Raw genomic sequence first — 20,718 nt, forward strand, 5'->3', positions numbered from 1 at the left:
AGCGATCAGGTCTGAATTAGGCCCAATGGAAATGAAAATGTCAAATCTGGTGAACGAGGGTTAATGGAAGTCTATGGGCAGGATGTAATGAGGTCCAAGTTCAAAGGCCGTGCAGGATGGCGGCCAAACTCTGACATAGTTTTAAAGGGACAAGTCATGGTTTAGCCTTGTACATTATTACCCCTTTGAAAAAAGTCAGAGTTTGCCCGCCATCCCGCACGACCTTTGAACTTGGACCTCATTACATCCCGGTGGCCTTTATATGATAAAGCGTACCAGTACTTTTCAGCACCCTGCTTGTAGTGTCTGGGTGGTGGGAGTGCACTGCTCTTTGTGTAGAGACACCAGTACTGCGCCGCCCAGTCAGGTGATGGCTTTCAGTATACAGGAGTTACCCACACTGATGGTTTCCGTTATAGTCGAAGCCAGCTCAGGCTATTTAGTGCAGAGTTGAACTTTGGCTGCAATTTGCCCGCACATTGCATGCATGGAGAAAAATGCAGATAAGGAGTTACATGCATCTCTGCCGATAGCACATTTCCATACATTTCCTATTAGAGATGTTGGGGGTCATTCCGAGTTGATTGCTAGCTGCATTCGTTCGCTCTGCAGCGATGAGGCTAAAAAACGGCACTTCTGCGCATGCGTATGCGGCGCAATGCGCACGCGCGACGTACTATTACAACAAACGATGTAGTTTCACACAGGGTCTAGTGAAGCTTTTCAGTCGCACTGCTAGCTGCAGAGTGATTGACATGAAGTGAGCGTTTCTGGGTGTCAACTGACCGTTTTCAGGGAGTGTTCATAAAAACGCAGGCGTGCCAGCAAAAACGCAGGCGTGGCTGGGTGAACGCTGGGCAGGTGTGTGACGTCAAATCCGGAACTGAATAGTCTGAAGTGATCACAAGCGCTGAGTAGGTCTGGAACTACTCTGAAACTACACAACATTTTTTTGTAGCCGCTTTGCGATCCTTTCGTTCGCACTTCTGCTAAGCTAAAATACACTCCCAGTGGGCGGCGGCATAGCGTTTGCATGGCTGCTAAAAACTGCTAGCGAGCGATCAACTCGGAATGACCACCGTTATCCGATCGCACTTGCACCAGCCCTATCGTTTGTGTAAATTATCCATATAAAAACAAGTGTATCTTCACGTATGCACAACTTTCCCCAGGAACGAGTGCCCCCTAACCAGCGAAGTATGCCCCTTCCATCACAAGTGGAGATGCAATTGAGTTGCGTTCGACTCAGCATCACCCATAGATGCGTGCGCTTGGCTCTGGAGCAAGCGCAGTACTAAAAAAACGCAAGATGCATCGGTAAAATGGATTTGCGTTCAATTCTGCTTCAGCCCCGTGTGATGCGTTAACACCGGCCTTACATGTGAAATACTTTTGTTTTTGGAATGAACAATTCTATTTCTTGCAAATTTGCATCAGCATACGACGTAATCTGAATACTACATTCCATTTGCTTTAAATCAGATCATTGTAGTAATATGTAAGAAAAAAAGTTATTTGGTTCAATAGAGCGAAAAAGACAATCTTATTGCATGCCCAATTATTATACTGCAATACCTTTATTCTATTATTACACACTCTTCAATCAGTTTCAATGTGATCCTTTGGGATGAAAATTGTTCCTCTAATCGGATTAGATTATTGATTGATTTGGATACAACAATCCGCCTAGTATGAAGAATTGTTGAATAGTTGGTTAGATACACTCCATAGTAGAGAGTGTATAAACCAGGTACCTGAGTACCTGCTGTCTGCATTCACCATTGGGCAGCATAATCTGCGGTAACACCACCACTGCTGTACAACCAGCTGCTGATGCCAGATTGAATTAGCCATCATGATGTAATAAATCATACACATACCTGAAAATATGGGTGCAGAAATAGGGGCATGGCACCCCAAAATCAGAAGAAAATGAGCAACTACTATTTTACGGTTTCCTTTCTGGACTTCTGATTGCTCAGCAGAATTATGCTGATGTGAAGAATGCATCGGTATCTGAGACATCCCTGATTCTCTGTATGACTGGTGCTTCTCCAATACCTCCTACAGGAATGCCACTGACCCAGAAGTTGGGGATGATCACTAACTGGCGCATTTGGACAGCTTTTGTATGCAAAGTTTTGGCAACTGTTTTCCAGTTTGTGCGGTACTAACGATATTGTCTCTTATAGATGATAGGAGAACATGTCAGAGAGTCAGCTAAGCTTTCCGAAGAATTGGAGACCTCGTCATTTCAGGCTTGTGTGGAAGAATTGGGCGCATTTGCTGCAAGGTTTGTGTCTAGATTTATTATTCATACAGGGGCAATTGTAGGATTTTCGAGTTGGGAAGTTCTATCTTCCCAGTTTGTCAGGCAAGAGCTGCCAGTTCACACGTAGTTTGTGCATAACAAATATATAATAGACCAAAAAATAATGTACAGTGAGTTTACACTCGGTAAAATGAAATGCACTACAGATTTGTGGAGTCTAAGGAATCCGCATCGGGAGGCTGGTTCCAATGGTTCCAACACCGCCATTTGCTGGTCAGAAGCTGTATTGTTTCATCCCCAGCTTCCCAATCTGTATTCTCTTACCTCTAATCCATCCAGAAAATTGCTTTATAGGACACTAAGGTAAGTAGGCTGGCTGTTAGGGTTTTCCCGGGAGCTGCAGCCCAGGTAGACAACCCAGCTTAGGTCTGAAAAGTGCCACTTGGATCCTGATCGCACATAAAAGAAATTGATGAGATCATCTCCTATTTCTATTTGATTACATAAGAAAGTACCATGCGAACTAAAATGGTGGGATAAGGGCACCAGATACATACCAGGGGGAGAGCAACTGGTTGATTCTGAGTCAGACACAGCTGTGCCTCTTTCCCATAGACGACCAACTGGTTGATTCTGAGCCAGACACAGCTGTGCCTCTTTCCCACAGACGAGCAACTGGTTGATTCTGAGTCAGACACAGCTGTGCCTCTTTCCCACAGATGAACAACTGGTTGATTCTGAGTCAGACACAGCTGTGCCTCTTTCCCACAGACGAGCAACTGGTTGATTCTGAGCCAGACACAGCTGTGCCTCTTTCCCACAGACGAGCAACTGGTTGATTCTGAGTCAGACACAGCTGTGCTTCTTTCCCACAGACGAACAACTGGTTGATTCTGAGTCAGACACAGCTGTGCCTCTTTCCCACAGACGAACAACTGGTTGATTCTGAGTCAGACACAGCTGTGCCTCTTTCCCACAGACGAACAACTGGTTGATTCTGAGTCAGACACAGCTGTGCCTCTTTCTCATAGACGAGCAACTGGTTGATTCTGAGTCAGGCACAGCTGTGCCTCTTTCCCACAGACGAGCAACTGGTTGATTCTGAGTCAGACACAGCTGTGCCTCTTTCCCACAGTCTCGTCTGTGATGCCCACATGCAGGGTCTTGAGACACTGCATTTCAGTCTTGGAGCGGCAGGTGCAGTTTCTCCATCTGAGTATGGTCTCCTGTGAAGGGCTGTGCATCTGTGGATGCGACGGTTTCAGCGACATACCTGTGAATTTCCCACATTGGCTTCGCCAACCCCACCCACCAACTAAAATCCACAGACCCCGAGTCTTATTTTGAACTGTGTATCTGAGCAGGACCCATGCAGTGTGAGACCCATACGCATGTACAGACCTAAATTGGCCAACTGCCTGCAGCAGCGACACTGCATCCACCTCCAAACCCCAAATCTCTTCTGGATTCCTAACGGCTAAGCACCAAGAGCAGTGCTGTAACAGGGCTTTTGAGCACCATGTGTCAGCCCCACCCCCTAAGTGCTTGACATCATGAAGGGCTGGGGAAAGTGCATAACCACTCAGCGTGTCCTGAGGATGCAGAAGCAGATGCACAGACGGCATCGTGAGTGCCTGGAGCATCCAAAAAACGTTATGGGCAGCACCGTTGCAGTGATAGTTGCTGCAGGGTTCCAGGTGCCTGCTAGCCACAAGCAAGGGACATGGAGCAGTGACAGTGGCGCCCAGAGAGCCCTGTTCTCTGGACAGCGGTACTGCTAGCATGCCCCTAGTTACGGCCCTTTACTTGTATTGGAGGCCTAATTCAGACCTGATCGCAGCAGTAGAATCTATCTCTAATGGGCAAAACCATGCTGCACTGCAGGTGGGGCAGATGTAACATGTGCAGAGAGAGTTAGATTTGGGTGGGTTATTTTGTTTCTGTGCAGGGTAAATACTGACTGCTTTATTTTTACACTGCAATTTAGATTTCAGTTTGAACACACCCCACCCAAATCTAATTCGCTCTGCACATGTTACATCTGCCCCACCTGCATTGCACATGGTTTTGTCCATTCGAGAAAACTTTTGCTGCTGCAATCAGGTCTGAATTAAGACCAATGCTCCCTCTCTCAGTCCTTCTCACATGCTTACCCTGAGATATCAACTCCTTGCTCGTGAAGTCTGTACTTTGAGGCAGATGTATTAACCTGGAGATGGCATAAGGAAGTGATATACCAGTGATCAAGGTGATAAACCTGTCCCACTCCTAGGGGTGCTAGGGGTGCCTTACCTCCCACAGTGTTTGTTCCCAGATTGTAAGTCATATGTGTACCAAGTTTGGTGTAAATTGCTCAAGACATTCCAGAGTTATGGTGTCTGCTGAAATACTCTGTGCTGCTGCTTCACCCCTCGGGGTGCTAGGGGTGTCTGACCCCCACCATGTTTGTTCCCATACTGTAAGTCATATGTGTACCAATTTTTGCGTACATTGCTCCAGCCATTCCGGAGTTATGCTTCACCTGATATACTCTGTGCTGCTTTCCTTCCCCCAGAGGCGCTAGGGGTGTTTTACCCCCACAATGTTTGTTCCCAGATTGTAAGTCATACGTGTACCAAGTTTGGTGTAAATTGCTGCAGGCATTCCAGAGTTATGCTGGAAAATAAATACATACATACATACATACATACAGTTTTGGCGATTACCGTGGATGGACAGTAACATTTGTAAAACCGGTTCTTAGCAAGCTCCTGGGCCCTAAGGAGAAGCTACCTGCCAAGTTTCAAGATTGTGGGCCTTGTGGTTTAAGAGATTTTGTGATGAGTCAATCAGTGAGTCAATCTCCTTTTTTGCCTTTTATATATATATAGATAACCTTTGTGTTTTTTCCTTAGACTGCAGGCTGCTTTCCAAGAATGGTCTGGTAGTAAATTCACAGCTTTCTTCGTTCAGTATTCGGTCGTCTACATCATCAGTTTAACGAAGCTCAGGTGAGTGACTGGAAAATAGAGATAATGTTGCAATACTGCTTATTATGAAAAGTTGCAATAATTATCATTTACCGTTCACATGAAAAATTGTGCTATCTGTCTAGTTTTGCTCAATTATACCCGGTTTTATGGAGAAGTGCATGGACTTGAGGGTCAAGATGGCGGCAGTTGCTGATGTGCATCTGATGGGACAATTTGGATGGAATAATCTTAGTTTTGCAGGGGTTAATAATTTAAAGTAGATTAAAAGGGTGGAGAAGTTGCATTTAGTCAGGGGGGATAAGGAACAAAGTACATATGCCACGCCCACCCCTTCAGCATTGTGCCGCCATGCTGCAGGTAAAGAGGCCTCTGATATTGTCAAAGGGGCATGGCCCCATCTTTCACACTTGGTCAAACCCAGGCTCGGCACTTACCGCTCAGCCAAGGGATGCAGCGCAGGTAGGCGCCAGGCTGGAGAGGTGCTCTCCCTGCTCTGCATCCCCGCTGATGTCCCCTGCTGCTGCACCTGTCACACTGAAAGGCAGCAGCGCTGGGCCGGCAGCTTGCAATTGCAGCGTCCTCCCTCCCCTCTGACAGCAACAGCGTTCAGCAAGAAAAGGGGGCAGAGCTACACGGAACTGGGGCGGAGCTACTTGGGACATAAGGGTGGGGCTGCACGGGACCAGGATGCTACAGCACAGCTCCAGCCAGCTATGCTGTAGCATCCTAGTCCAGTGCAGGATGCTACAGCAGAGACTGTGGTTGGTAATTTTATGGGAAGAGAGTAGGTGGGAGAAAGGTGTGTGTGTGTGTGTGTGTGTGTGTGTGTGTGTGTGTGTGTGTGTGTGTGTGTGTGTATTTTTGCATGTGTGTGTATATCTGTGTGTGTGTGTGTGTGTGTGTGTGTGTGTGTGTGTGTGTGTGTGTGTATTTTTGTGTGTCTGGGTATAATGTGTGTAAGGGGCACTACTACAGGGACATTATATGTAAGCAGCACTTATACAGGGGCATTATATGTAAGCGGCACTGCTACAGGGGCATTATATGTAAGCAGCACTTATACAGGGGCATTATATGTAAGCGGCACTACTACAGGGGCATTAAATGTAAGCAGCACTTATACAGGGGCATTATATGTAAGCGTCACTACTTCAGGGGCATTATATGTAAGCGGCACTACTACAGGGGCATTATATGTAAGCAGCACTACTACAGGGGCATTATATGTAAGCAGCACTTATACAGGGGCATTATATGTAAGCGGCACTACTACAGGGGCATTATATGTAAGCAGCACTTATACAGGGGCATTATATGTAAGCGGCACTACTACAGGGACATTATATGTAAGCAGCACTTATACAGGGGCATTATATGTAAGCGGCACTACTACAGGGGCATTATATGTAAGCAGCACTTATACAGGGGCATTATATGTAAGCGGCACTACTACAGGGGCATTATATGTAAGCAGCACTTATACAGGGGCATTATATGTAAGCGTCACTACTTCAGGGGCATTATATGTAAGCGGCACTACTACAGGGGCATTATATGTAAGCAGCACTACTACAGGGGCATTATATGTAAGCAGCACTACTACAGGGGCATTTTATGTAAGCGGCACTACTACAGAGGCATTATATGTAAGCAGCACTACTACAGGGGCATTATATGTAAGCGGCACTACTACAGGGGCATTTTATGTAAGCGGCACTACTACAGAGGCATTATATGTAAGCAGCACTACTACAGAGGCATTATATGTAAGTGGCACTACTACAGGGGCATTATATGTAAGCAGCACTTATACAGGGGCATTATATGTAAGCGGCACTACTACAGGGGCATTATATGTAAGCGTCACTACTTCAGGGGCATTACATGTAAGCAGCACTACTACAGGGGCATTTTATGTAAGCAGCACTTATACAGGGGCATTCTATGTAAGCGGCACTACTACAGGGGCATTATATGTAAGCAGCACTTATACAGGGGCATTATATGTAAGCGGCACTACTACAGGGGCATTATATGTAAGCAGCACTTATACAGGGGCATTATATGTAAGCGTCACTACTTCAGGGGCATTATATGTAAGCGGCACTACTACAGGGGCATTATATGTAAGCAGCACTACTACAGGGGCATTACATGTAAGCGGCACTACTACAGGGGCATTATATGTAAGCGTCACTACTTCAGGGGCATTATATGTAAGCGGCACTACTACAGGGGGGGCATTATATGTAAGCAGCACTTATACAGGGGCATTATATGTAAGCGGCACTACTACAGGGACATTACATGTAAGCGGCACTACTACAGGGGCATTTTATGTAAGCAGCACTTATACAGGGGCATTCTATGTAAGCGGCACTACTACAGGGGCATTATATGTAAGCGGCACTACTACAGGGGCATTACATGTAAGCGGCACTACTACAGGGGCATTATATGTAAGCGTCACTACTTCAGGGGCATTATATGTAAGCGGCACTACTACAGGGGCATTATATGTAAGCGGCACTACTACAGGGGCATTACATGTAAGCGGCACTACTACAGGGGCATTATATGTAAGCGTCACTACTTCAGGGGCATTACATGTAAGCGGCACTACTACAGGGGCATTTTATGTAAGCAGCACTTATACAGGGGCATTCTATGTAAGTGGCATTACTACAGGGGCATTATATGTAAGTGGAACTACTACAGGGGCATTATATGTAAGCGTCACTACTTCAGGGGCATTATATGTAAGCGTCACTACTTCAGGGGCATTACATGTAAGCAGCACTACTACAGGGGCATTTTATGTAAGCAGCACTTATACAGGGGCATTATATGTAAGCGTCACTACTTCAGGGGCATTATATGTAAGCGGCACTACTACAGGGGCATTATATGTAAGCGGCACTACTACAGGGGCATTACATGTAAGCGGCACTACTACAGGGGCATTATATGTAAGCATCACTACTTCAGGGGCATTATATGTAAGCGGCACTACTACAGGGGCATTCTATGTAAGCGGCATTACTACAGGGGCATTATATGTAAGCGGAACTACTACAGGGGCATTATATGTAAGCGGCAATACTACAGGGGCATTATATGTAAGCGGTACTACTATTTATTTATTATGAGTTATTTATATAGCGCACACATATTCCGCAGCGCTGTACAAAGAATATTTGGCCATTCACATCAATCCCTGCCCCAGTGGAGCTTACACTCTATATTTCCTATCGCATGTACACACACACACACATTCACACTAGGGCTAATTATTATTATTATTTTTGGAAGCCAATTAACCTACCAGTATATTATTGGATTGTGGGAGGAAACCGGAGTACCTGGAGGAAACCCACGCAAGCACAGGGAGAATATACAAACTCCACACAGTTAGGGCTATGGTGGGAATTGAACCCATGACCTCAGTGCTGTGAGGCAGTAATGCTAACCACTACACCATCTGTATTGCCCAATATAGGGACATTATATGTTAGTGGCACTACTACAGGGGCATTATATGTAAGCGGCACTACTACAGGGGCATTATATGTAAGCGGCACTACTACAGGGGCATTATATGTAAGCGGCACTACTACAGAGGCATTATATGTAAGCTGCACTACTACAGGGGCATTATATGTAAGCGGCACTACTACAGAGGCATTATATGTAAGCGGCACTACTACAGGGGCATTATATGTAAGCTGCACTACTACAGGGGCATTATATGTAAGCGGCACTACTACAGAGGCATTATATGTAAGCGGCACTACTACAGGGGCATTATATGTAAGCGGCACTACTACAGGGGCATTATATGTAAGCGGCACTACTACAGAGGCATTATATGTAAGCGGCACTACTACAGAGGCATTATATGTAAGCTGCACTACTACAGGGGCATTATATGTAAGCGGCACTACTACATGTGTCAATATGTGTAAGCGGCACTACTACATGTGTCATTATGTGTAAGCGGCACTACTACATGTGTCATTATGTGTAAGCAGCACTACTTAGGGCATTATATGTAAGCGCCAATATACAGGTGCATTATATGTAAGCGGCACTACTACGGGGCATTATATGTAAGCGGAAGTACTACAGGTAGCATATATGAGCGGCACTACTACAGGGTGCATTATATGTAAGTGGCACTACTACAGGGACATTATATGTAAGCGGCACTACTACAGGGGCATTATATGTAAGCGGCACTACTACAGGGGCATTATATGTAAGCGGCACTACTACAGGGGCATTATATGTAAGCGGCACTACTACAGGGGCATTATATGTAAGCAGCACTACTACAGGGGCATTATATGTAAGCTGCACTACTACATGTGTCAATATGTGTAAGCGGCACTACTACATGTGTCATTATGTGTAAGCGGCACTACTTAGGGCATTATATGTAAGCGCCAATATACAGGTGCATTATATGTAAGCGGCACTACTACGGGGCATTATATGTAAGCGGAAGTACTACAGGTAGCATATATGAGCGGCACTACTACAGGGTGCATTATATGTAAGTGGCACTACTACATGGGACAGTATGTGTTAGCGGCACTACAACTGTGGGCATTATGTATATAAGCAACACTGCTACTGGAGACATGTTGTGTATAAGTGGCACTACTAGGTGCAGTGTAATGTGAATAAGATTGTGCTACTATGTGGCGTAATTTTAAATGGGGGTACTATTGTGTGGCCACGCTCCTTCCTTGTGAGACCACACCCCATTTTTCAGCACGCGCTGTCCCTTTGAAAAGTATAGGAGGGCGCAAATTTTTTGTTTTCAGGGGGGCGACGAACACTCTAGCACCTGCCCCGGCCAAACCCCATATAGGGTGGCAAAGTGAAGAATCTCCCGGTGGCCCAGCATTTATGGGAAGTCCCTGCTTTACAGCTGCCCTTCTGTGGTAAAGGGCATTTCTAGGTGCAATTTGATTAACGTGAGGTCTTAAACATACAAATGTTAAACATGTACAGTAATTAAGACTTATTTTGAGAGATGCAGCCTCACTGTCTTCTTTACAATATAAATCAAGCTGAAGTGACAGTCCCTATTTGATACTTTTCTGTGTTTGATTGTTTTACATAGTTACATAGTTGTTGAGGTTGAAAAAAGACAAATGTCCATCGAGTTCAACCTGTATTTTAATTTTTAATTTTTTTTAATTTATATTAATTAAATGCTGTATCCCTGGATATTTTTTTCCGCTAGGAATTTATCTAATCCATTTTTAAACTTATTGTTTGAGGCCACCATTACTACCTTCTCTGGCAGAGAATTCCAAATCCTTACTGCTCTTACTGTGAAGAACCCTTTTCTCCGTAATGTATGGAATTTTTTTTCTTCTAACCTCAGGGGGTGTCCTAGTGTCCTATGTAGTGTTTTTTTGATAAACAAATCTTTTGATAAATCCTTGCATTGTCCCTTAATGTATTTAAAAATATTAATAATGTCTCCTCTCAGCCGCCTCTTTTCCAGTGTAAACAAATCATATTGATCAAAATACAACTGGAAGATGCACAATGGCTCCCATTTAAAGCACAAGTAATTAAGTTTTTTTGCACGGAGTAAAAGGCTGTGTCCCTCGTTATCCAGGGAACTCCTCTTTAAATGTCCCCCAACCCACCAGCTCATGGTAATGTAAAGAGTTCTCAGCCACACGTAGCACTGCATGACCAATCCATCCCAATCCATGCATGGCCAATCCATCCAGCTCCTCCCATTGGACAGGGCAAGTTTTTCCACAAAAGAGATGCCTCCATCTCTTCTTACTCTTGCTCACAGGGTTATGAGGAAATCTAAATAAGGTGTCTTTACCTTTCATCCCATGGAGTGTGATCACGTGAAGTTCCCACTGCCCCACTGGCTTGTAATCATTTAGGAATTTATTTAGGAGTCCCCCCTACCAGCAATGAAGTGTATGTACTTTTTGTTTAATTATACCTTCAACTGTGCTGTCCATAGTGGATCACACCGCCCATCACTGACCATGGGGACAAAAGAAACATAACTCAGAAGGTGAGGTAGACCCATCAAATCTGGACTATGCCACCTAATTTGGGACCGTTGCGATATACATGCATAAATTATTATATTCAAAGATGTCTTCTCAGTCAGAGACTCGCAGGGTCTGGAACCAAGTGAACAAACCACTCTCGTGGAAAGTGCTTATCCGCCTCAAGGTGGGAAGCGATGTGGCACAATGATGCAAAATGCTATGTCCAACCCTGTCCACCCCAGTACATAGGCAGGATTATACACTTCACGTTTCTGTAATTTCTTCTTTTTTTGGTTTGTAACTTTTTGTATGTGTGTAAGTGGGTTTTTTTTCTTCTATGTAAGCCTCGTACCCTTATCTTAAACCTAAAAACTTTCTTAGAGCATGGTCACTGGGTTTTTTTAGACAGCGGTGCCTGCAATATGGTGGAGCGATATGGTGGAGCGTACACTTTACCACAAGAGTTGGAAAAACAAATCTTAGACCCCCTTAAGGGAAAGTGTCACCAAAAAAACAAACAAACAAAAAAAAACACAGCTGATTTTATTAGGACTAATTACTGATATCAACATATCTGGTGGAAATCACATTTTCTATGAACATACTGTAGTCCAAACATACAAATGATATGGTACAGCAAATAATTAGGTGGGGAAAAATGACTATTAATGAATTAGTCTGTGCTGCTTGTCTCCAGCTCTTAGTGATTTCAAATGTATTGTCTCCACACCTGGTGCTAAACATCATTTAGGTATCTCGTCATAGCAGTGGTAACTGGAGAAAAAAACCCTGAACTGTATATTTCCTATACTGAAATGTAAAATAGCTACCACAAGGTGGCGCAATCAAACAATGAATGAAAAATAATAAACACTTTCACACAGTAAGACTTTAACAACATTCTGTAAAACATATTTTTTTCAGGCAGGGGCAATTTTTACTGTTTGCAATGGGAGCCTAATTGTCCAGAAACAGCTCTCCTTGAGGACCCTAGTTGGAAACCCTCTACTCTAAGCAATAGGATTACTGATATTAGTATTCTTAGTGCTTAGAGTGTGCGCCTGGATTTTTTGTTTTTCCTTTTATAATATTACAAGTCCCAGTATGGTGGCACCTCTTATTGGGCGGGATGTACTAAAGCAAAAATGCTGTAAAACCCCTGAAAACGGGGGTTTTACCGCATTTTCATATTTACTAACACCCTACCGCCGCGTTTTCGGCGTCCAGGGTATCGCCATCTCTGGATGGCGATACCCTATAGAAGCCTATGGGCTTCTTTTCGCCGACTGCCGCAACCCGCCGACACCGCCGCAGACGCCGACCCCTTCCTCCCCCCCAGCTTACCTTCCTCCATGATGCCCCGGACCCGGAAGGTAATCTCCTCCTCCCCCTAGCAACGCAGCCGGACGTCCTTCCGGCTGCAGGGGGGAGGAGGAGGCGCCGGGGGCAGCCTGCTGCTGCTTCCCGGCATCTAGCCTGTGTGGGGACCCCATGGAGGTGACGGAGACCCCCCGCAGACCACCTAACAGGTATCGCGGGGGGCCTCCGTCACCGCATTGCGATGTTGATCGCATATGTTAGTACATACGCGATCAACATCGCTGCGGTAACCGGCGAGGTGCGGCGATGTATGTTAATACATCCCGCTCTTTAAAATTAGAGTGTGCAGTCCACCCCCTTCCTCAATACAGGGATGCAAAAACCCCCTCCGTTTCTACATGGTTTGTTCCAGATACAAAGTTACTGTCTTGTTTGCTTTTCACCCAACTCACGATGGTCATTGACAACTCTACCATCAATGGTCGATGGTATAAACCATCATGAGAAAACCATTGATAGTTTAGCCATCGATGACTGAATACGCAGACATTAAACATAGGACCTGCACTGATAACGTTGTCCAGCATTGGTGTTGTGACATCGATAGTAAAAAAAAAACACATCGTTGGCCATAGACCACTGATGGTTACAAAATCATTGATGGTTGATGGCCATCCATACACCCAAATCAGAATTAGTCCCTTCTGTGGCTGTAACCTGCTGTAGCCATCTATTTTTTTTTTTGATTGTTGCATGTATTATTCTATGAGTATCTGACGTATGCTGTAATTGGTAGATTTTACTCTTTTCTTATACTTAAAGAAATATGCTTGTCCCAAACTTACAGACTTATTAGTTGTCTACTTTTGGACAACCCCTTTTCTGTCAACAGATTCCCCAAACTAGTGCTTTTGGCGGAGTTCTCCTGTTATCTGTTTAGTCACCTTATCCAGGATGTAGAAGAAAGCCCTCTCTTGGCAGCAGGTAATTTAGGACCTCCCTAGAAAGAGATTTCTAATATATGTGGCCTGTAGAAGATGCCAATCAGGTGAAGCATTCGTAACATAGCAGAGAATTATATAAATGGTCATGATGCCTCGGCACTAGAAACTCCGTACCCGCTTCTGTGTAACCCCAGCCGCAGACAGGTTACAACGGAAGTTCTGGGGAGCATGAAGGGGCACTAATGGGAGGGGCATCTTCAAAATGTCGACATGAGAATGTCTGGGTTGGGTATGTGTATTACCGATGCTGGGATCCCGGCTGTTAGATGGCCAGCGGGGGAGGGGAGACGAGCGCAATGAAATCCCTTGTGGGCTTGGTTGCTCGATCTGCTCGCCACAGGTTCTATTCCCACTCTATGGGTGTCATGGACACCTACGAGTGGGTATAGTCCCTGTTGGTCGGCATACCGACCGGTGGGATATTCATGGTTCGGGATCCCGGCCTCCGTATTGTGACCTGCGGTCTCCTGACCGCCGGTCACATAACCGCATCCCGAATGTCTACATGGTTGTAATGTTGACATGCTTGTCAAAATGTCAATGGTGATCTAATGGTGACTTACCTGGTATGGCGGGTCCAATGGCTCCAGCGATGTCTTCAGGGTCTGGTGGTCAGGTGGTATGATTAAACCTCCCCCTAGTGCCTAACTCTAACCACCCATCCTGCAGCCTAACCCTAACCTCCCCTCCCACAGCCTAACCTCTTTTCCCGCAGCCTAACCCTAACCTCCGAAAGCCTAATCCTAACTTCCCCCTCCCACAGCCTAACCCTAACTTCTCCTCCTGCAGCCTAACCCTAACCCTCCCCTCTCGCAGCCTAACCCTAACCTCCCCTCCTGCAGTCTAACCCTCCCCTCCAGCAGCCTAACCCTAACCCACCCTACCCTCCTGCAGCCTGACTCTAACCTCCCTTCCCGCAGCCTAACCCTGACCTCCCCTCCCACAGCCCAACCCTAACTATCCCCTCTCGCAGCCTAACCCTAACCTCCCCTCCTGCAGTCTAACCCTCCCCTCCAGCAGCCTAACCCTAACCCACCCTACCCTCCCGCAGCCTGACTCTAACCTCCCTTCCCACAGCCCAACCCTAACCTCCCCTCCCACAGCCCAACCCTAACCTCCCCTCCCACAGCCCAACCCTAACCTTCCCTCCCACAGCCTAACCTCCCTTCCCGCAGCCTAACCCTGACCTCCCCTCCCACAGCCTAACCCTAACCCTCCCCTCCCACAGTCTAACCTCCCTTCCTGCAGCCTAACCCTAACCTCCCAAAGCCTAACTCTAACCTCACCTCCTGCAGCCTAACTCTAACCTCACCTCCTGCAGCCTAACACTCCCCTCCCACAGCCTAACCCTAACCTCCCCTCCCGCAGCCTAACTCTAACCTCCCCTCCCACACCCTAACCCTAACTATCCCCTCCCACAGCCTATCCTCCCCCTCATTCAGCCAAACGCTAACCTCTCCCTCATTCAGCCTAACCCTAACCTCCCCTCCCACAGCCTAACCTCCCTTCCCGCAGCCTAACCCTAACCTCCCAAAGCCTAACCCTAACTTTCCCCTCCCGCAGCCTAACCCTATCCTACCCTACCCTCCCACAGCCTAACTTAACCTCCCCTCCCACACCCTAACCCTAACTATCCCCACCCACAGCCTATCCTCCCCCTCATTCAGCCAATCCCTAACCTCTCCCTCATTCAGCCAAACCCTAACCCTCCCCTCCCACAACCTTATCCTAACCTCCTCCTTGTGCCTATCCCTCCCACTACAGCCTAACCCTTCCCTCCCGCAGCCTAACCCTAACTCTCCCCTCCTGCAGCCTAACCCTCTCCTCTCGCAACCTAAATCTAAACCTCCCCTCCTGCAGCCTAACCCTAACCCTCACCTCCCACAGCCTAACCCTAACCCTCCCCTCCTGCAGCCTAACCCTCTCCTCCCGCAGCCTAACCCTAAACCTCCCCCCAGGGGCGGATCCAGAAGAAAATGATAGGGGGGGCACCATGGAAGGGGCAAGTACATTTGCGTGCGGCTTCGGTGCATGTGAGGTGGCGCTTCTTATACAATGCCCACAGTTGTAGCGCTCGTTATGCAATGTTCACTGTACTGGTAGTGCCCCTTATATAGACCCCATAGTAGTGGTGCCCCTTATGCAATGCCCGTATTGCCCCCAGTAGTAATGTTGCCTGTAGTAATGCCCCCAGTCATTATGCCCCCAGTGGTAATTCCCCTGCAGTCATGACCCCAGTAGTTTACCCCCTCTTTAGTTTAGCCCCCAAGTAGTAATGCCCCTGTAGTTAAGCCGCCAGTAGTAATGCCCCTGTAGTTACACCGCCAGTAGTTAGCACCTTTGTAGTTGGCCCCCAGTAATAGTCCCCCAGTAGTTGGCCCCCAGTAGATGCCCCCTCAGTAATAATGTCCCCCAGCAGTTTGCCCCCAGTAGATGCCCCCTAATAATAATGTCCTCCAGTAGTTTGCCCCCAGTAGTAATGCCCCTTAGGAGTTTGCCCCCAATAGATGACCCGCCAGTAGTAATGCCCCCAGTAGATGCCCCCCAGTAATAATGCCCCCAGTAGATGCCCCCCAGGAAAAATGTCCCCCAGTAGCTGCCCCCAATAGATGACCCCCCAGTAGTAATGCCCCCCTACGAGTTTGCCTCAATAGATGACCCCCCTGTAGTAATGCCCCCAGTAGATGGCCCCCAGTAGCTGCCCCCAATAGATGACCCCTCAGTAGTGATGCCCCCAGTAGATGCCCCAGTTATAATGCCCCCAGTAGTTTGACCCCCAGTAGTAATGCCCCTTGTTGATGCCCCCCAGTAGTAATGTCCCCCATAGTTAGCCCCCAGTAGTAATGTCCCCCATAGTTAGCCCCCAGTAGTAATGTCCCCCATAGTTAGCCCCCAGTAGTAATGTCCCCCATAGTTAGCCCCCAGTAGATGCATTAAGGAAATAAAAATACATACTTACCGAGCCCCGTTCCCGCGCCGCTGCAGTCCTCCTCCTCCTGGCGTCCGCTCCTCAGTCACTCAGCACTATGAGAGAGACGTCATGACTGACGTCTCTCCCATAGCGCACAGTGACAGCGCCGGAAGCCGGAGCTCAGTACTGAGCTCCTGCCTCCGGCTGCCGCTGTGCAGTGAGACGGGCGCCCGCTGGTAACACAATCTCAGCGGGCGCCCGTCATCTCCGTATGCGGCGGCGGCGGCACGGGGGGGGGTGTGTTCCCAAATGACAGGGGGGGCACGGGCCCGAGTGCCCCCCCCCTAAATCCGCCACTGCCTCCCCCTCCCGCAGCCTAACCCTCCCCTTCCACAGCCTAACCCTAACCCTCCCCTCCTGCAGCCTAACACTAACCTCCCCCTCCCACACCCTAAACCTCCTATCCCGCAGCCTAACCCTCCCCTCCCACAGCCTAACCCTCCTGCAGCCTAACCCTCCCCTCCCACAGCCTAACCCTCCTGCAGCCTAACCCTCCCATTCCGCTGCGCTGTACAAAGAGCATTAGTCATTCACATAAGCCCCATTGGAGCTTACAGTCCATTGCTAGAAGAATTTGCCAATAATACATATTTTGGGCGTGCTTTCCATTCCGTCTGTATGGCATGGGATACAGATATTATAAGGGTAGCTGTATATACCTCAAATTCAAAAGAAGACTATTTGGAATAAAGCAGGGACAGGGTCTTGGGTTAATAATAGGGACGGGTTTCTTTTTTGTACTGACTTGTTTCTTGACTTGTGAAAGATGTACTAAGCACATTGCTCTTCCTAGCTATAGTCAGTGCCTATTATAGCCATGTGCTGATATACACAGATGTATTTATTATCATTGTGCTCAGATACAGCACCAGGCTAGTCTCTGATACAGACGGAGAGCACACAGCGACAGCAATGTACTGCGTTGTTAACCAAATAAGTGGCTGGAAATCACTGATGAAAAAGTGAAAGAGAAAGTTATGCGCTTATTAAAAGTCATAAGAGTCACACAAGGGCATATTATTAGGCTATAAATGTTAGTCATCGGAAGATACACTAAGCACCCATTAAATACCCACGAATATGATGTATGTCTGCTCTGTAGTTACTCCTTAGAGTAAGTGCCCTGCTTTAGAAGGGTATGTCCCATGGTAAATTCTGTTGCTATACCAAGCCATGGTATATTGAGGAGCATAGACCACTTAAGGGTTAATACGAAGATATTTAATTAACTATGGCCCTCATTCCGAGTTGATCGGTCGCAAGGCGAATTTAGCAGAGTTACACACGCTAAGCTGCCGCCTACTGGGAGTGAATCTTAGCTTCTTAAAATTGCGACCGATGTATTCGCAATATTGCGATTACTAACTACTTAGCAGTTTCAGAGTAGCTTCAGACTTACTCTGCCTGTGCGATCAGTTCAGTGCTTGTCGTTCCTGGTTGACGTCACAAACACACCCAGCGTTCGCCCAGGCACTCCCACCGTTTCTCCGGCCACTCCTGCGTTTTTTCCGGAAACGGTAGCGTTTTCAGCCACACGCCCCTGAAACGCCGTGTTTCCGCCCAGTAACACCCATTTCCTGTCAATCACATTACGTTCGCCGGAGCGATGAAAAAGCCGTGAGTAAAATTACTTTCTACATAGCAAAGTTACTTGGCGCAGTCGCAGTGCGAACATTGCGCATGCGTACTAAGCGGATTTTCATTGCGATGCGATGAAAAATACCGAGCGAACAACTCGGAATGAGGGCCTATATTTCCTCTTTTAAGTGGATCTAGATTAGGAAAAGATATAAAAGTATGCTAGAGGTGTTCCGGAAAACATGCTGGGAGATCTTGAGGATGGTTAGACATAGTGGTGGTCATTCCGAGTTGTTCGCTCGCTAGCAGTTTTTAGCAGCCGTGCAAACGCTATGCCGCTGCCCACTGGGAGTGTATTTTAGCTTAGCAGAAGTGCGAACGAAAGGATCACAGAGCGGCTACAAAGTTTTTTTGTGCAGTTTCAGAGTAGCTTCAGACCTACTCAGAGCTTGCGATCACTTCAGACTGTTCAGTTCCTGTTTTGACGTCACAAACACGCCCTGCGTTCGTCCAGCCACGCCTGCGTTTTTCCTGGCACGCCTGCGTTTTTTCGAACACTCCCTGAAAACGGTCAGTTGACACCCAGAAACGCACACTTCATGTCAATCACTCTGCGGCCAGCAGTGCGACTGAAAAGCTTTGCTAGACCCTGTGTGAAACTACATCGTTCGTTGCATTAGTATGTCGCGCGTGCGCATTGCGCCGCATACGCATGTGCAGAAGTGCTGTTTTTTGGCCTCATCGCTGCACAGCGAACAAATGCAGCTAGCGATCAACTCGGAATGACCCCCGGTATTGGTCCTGACACATAGCTCGGAGATGTAGTAGCATCTCCCCTCCTGCAGAGGGGGTAGGTGTTCATGTTTAGGATTCCTACTTGGTCCTGCAACCCAGTTTGTAGTACATGGAGCCAGTGCAGGAAAACAATATGGGGCTCCTTGGGAATATTTATTGGGATAGATTGGATTGCAGATAGTATTAGGTACACACTGATAGATAAATCTGCCGATCAATTGATCTGTAGATATATCTATGGACGGATCGGGCAGTGTGTTGAGAATACACACTGGCCGATCCGTCCGGGACACACGCCGTCCCAGTTCAGCTGTCAGTCACCGCCGGCTGCCGCAGCATGTGTACGGGCGGCTGGCTGGTCGCACGTTCACACACAGCGATGCGCCAATATATCGGTAGATATGTTGGTCGTCGGCTGTGCTGCGGGGCCGACACGATATGTCTGTGAACGACGGAGTTCACAGACATATCGGCCGTACACACTGGCCGACGGACCCGCGATATATCAGCCGCTCAAGAGAACGGCCGATATATCGGCCAGTGTGTACCCGCCTTAAGTAGTACATGGAGTCAGTGCAGGAAAACAATATGGGGTTCCCTTGGGAATATGTATTGGGGTAGATTGGATCGTAGATAGTATTAGATTCTGCGATGAAACATCTTTTCTGACACATTTTTTACCCGACCCGTATCCTTTCCCCTAATCCCTGTTCCTTTGTGTTCATTAATCGAACCGCCATTTTTTTCTTCTTTCTGTCCATTCTGTTTTTTGTGGGTTTTTTGTGTTGCTAAAATGAAAAATGCACTCACACTATGGATGTTGTTACTGGTTCACTACTTTGGAACATTTGGTGATTGCCAATAAACATTGATTATACACTAAAATAACATCACGGTGCTCCTATATGCCTGGTCAGCCATTAAACACCAGGGACATATCAAACGTGGCATCCTTACCTATTCTCCCAGAACTCCCAAGTTTTTTTTTCTTCTTTTTTTAAATTATTTTGTTGTTTTGTTTTTTATTGGGGTGGGGGTCCCTCCGGTCTCCCAGGAGGGCAGGCCAGTGACTTCGTAGTGAAATGATAAGGAAGGTGGGATTGATGACGGCATTCTCAGCATGTCAGGTCCCCATCGGCCTTGCCCGCTCTGCACTGTGATGCCACTCACAACAGGGGGCAGGACCACATTGTCCCAATATACTCTGCCCCACCCAGTGCCCCTGTGCATCTCCCCTCCAGGAACTCTGTAACACGGCAATAACGTATGTGTGTGGCAGGACGGCAGGATTTGTGGATACGGTTCCTTCAACACAAGGATTATGGCTAATACATTTACCTGGTAACAATATATGGAGGTAGGAAAACTATAATGTGTTACCATATATATCCAGTGGCATAATTATGATTCATACAGGGAGTGCGGGGCTCACAGCAAACCCCCTGCACCCCTGTACTAACTATATAATGGTGCAACAGCCATCCTCCCACAGACTTGTGCAAGCACAGTAGAAAAATAACTGGGAGTATGTGCATGCTCCACCCTCGGACGGATGAGCATGGCCTCCGTCAGGGGGTACTGGGGGTACAGCTGTCCCAGGACCGGCCTCTCTGACAGAGAGGGGAGGGCCCGGACTGCTCATGCCACCGTCTGCCCTCCGCCGTCCATCCACATCCGTCCGCCTGCAGCGCTTTATTAAAAATGTCCCTCTCAAAATGGCCACCATTGCAGGCTGCTTAGCTGTAGTATGCAACCACAGGGAAGC

The 20,718-nt window shown here is 47.2% G+C and overlaps 1 protein-coding gene across 11 annotated transcripts in view; it reads left to right on the forward strand.

The window, feature by feature from the left end:
- Positions 1-20,718, forward strand: part of EXOC3L4 (exocyst complex component 3 like 4) — a 158,839-nt gene that overhangs the window by 95,532 nt on the left and 42,589 nt on the right. For all 11 annotated transcript variants that reach the window (XM_063948502.1, XM_063948504.1, XM_063948496.1 and 8 more), the window contains 2 exons: positions 2,193-2,293; positions 5,167-5,262. In XM_063948502.1, coding sequence (XP_063804572.1) covers positions 2,193-2,293; positions 5,167-5,262 — 197 coding nt within the window. The remainder of the gene's footprint in view (positions 1-2,192; positions 2,294-5,166; positions 5,263-20,718) is intronic.

This window comes from Pseudophryne corroboree, chromosome 12 (genome assembly GCF_028390025.1).
Source record: "Pseudophryne corroboree isolate aPseCor3 chromosome 12, aPseCor3.hap2, whole genome shotgun sequence".
NCBI lineage: Eukaryota > Metazoa > Chordata > Amphibia > Anura > Myobatrachidae > Pseudophryne > Pseudophryne corroboree.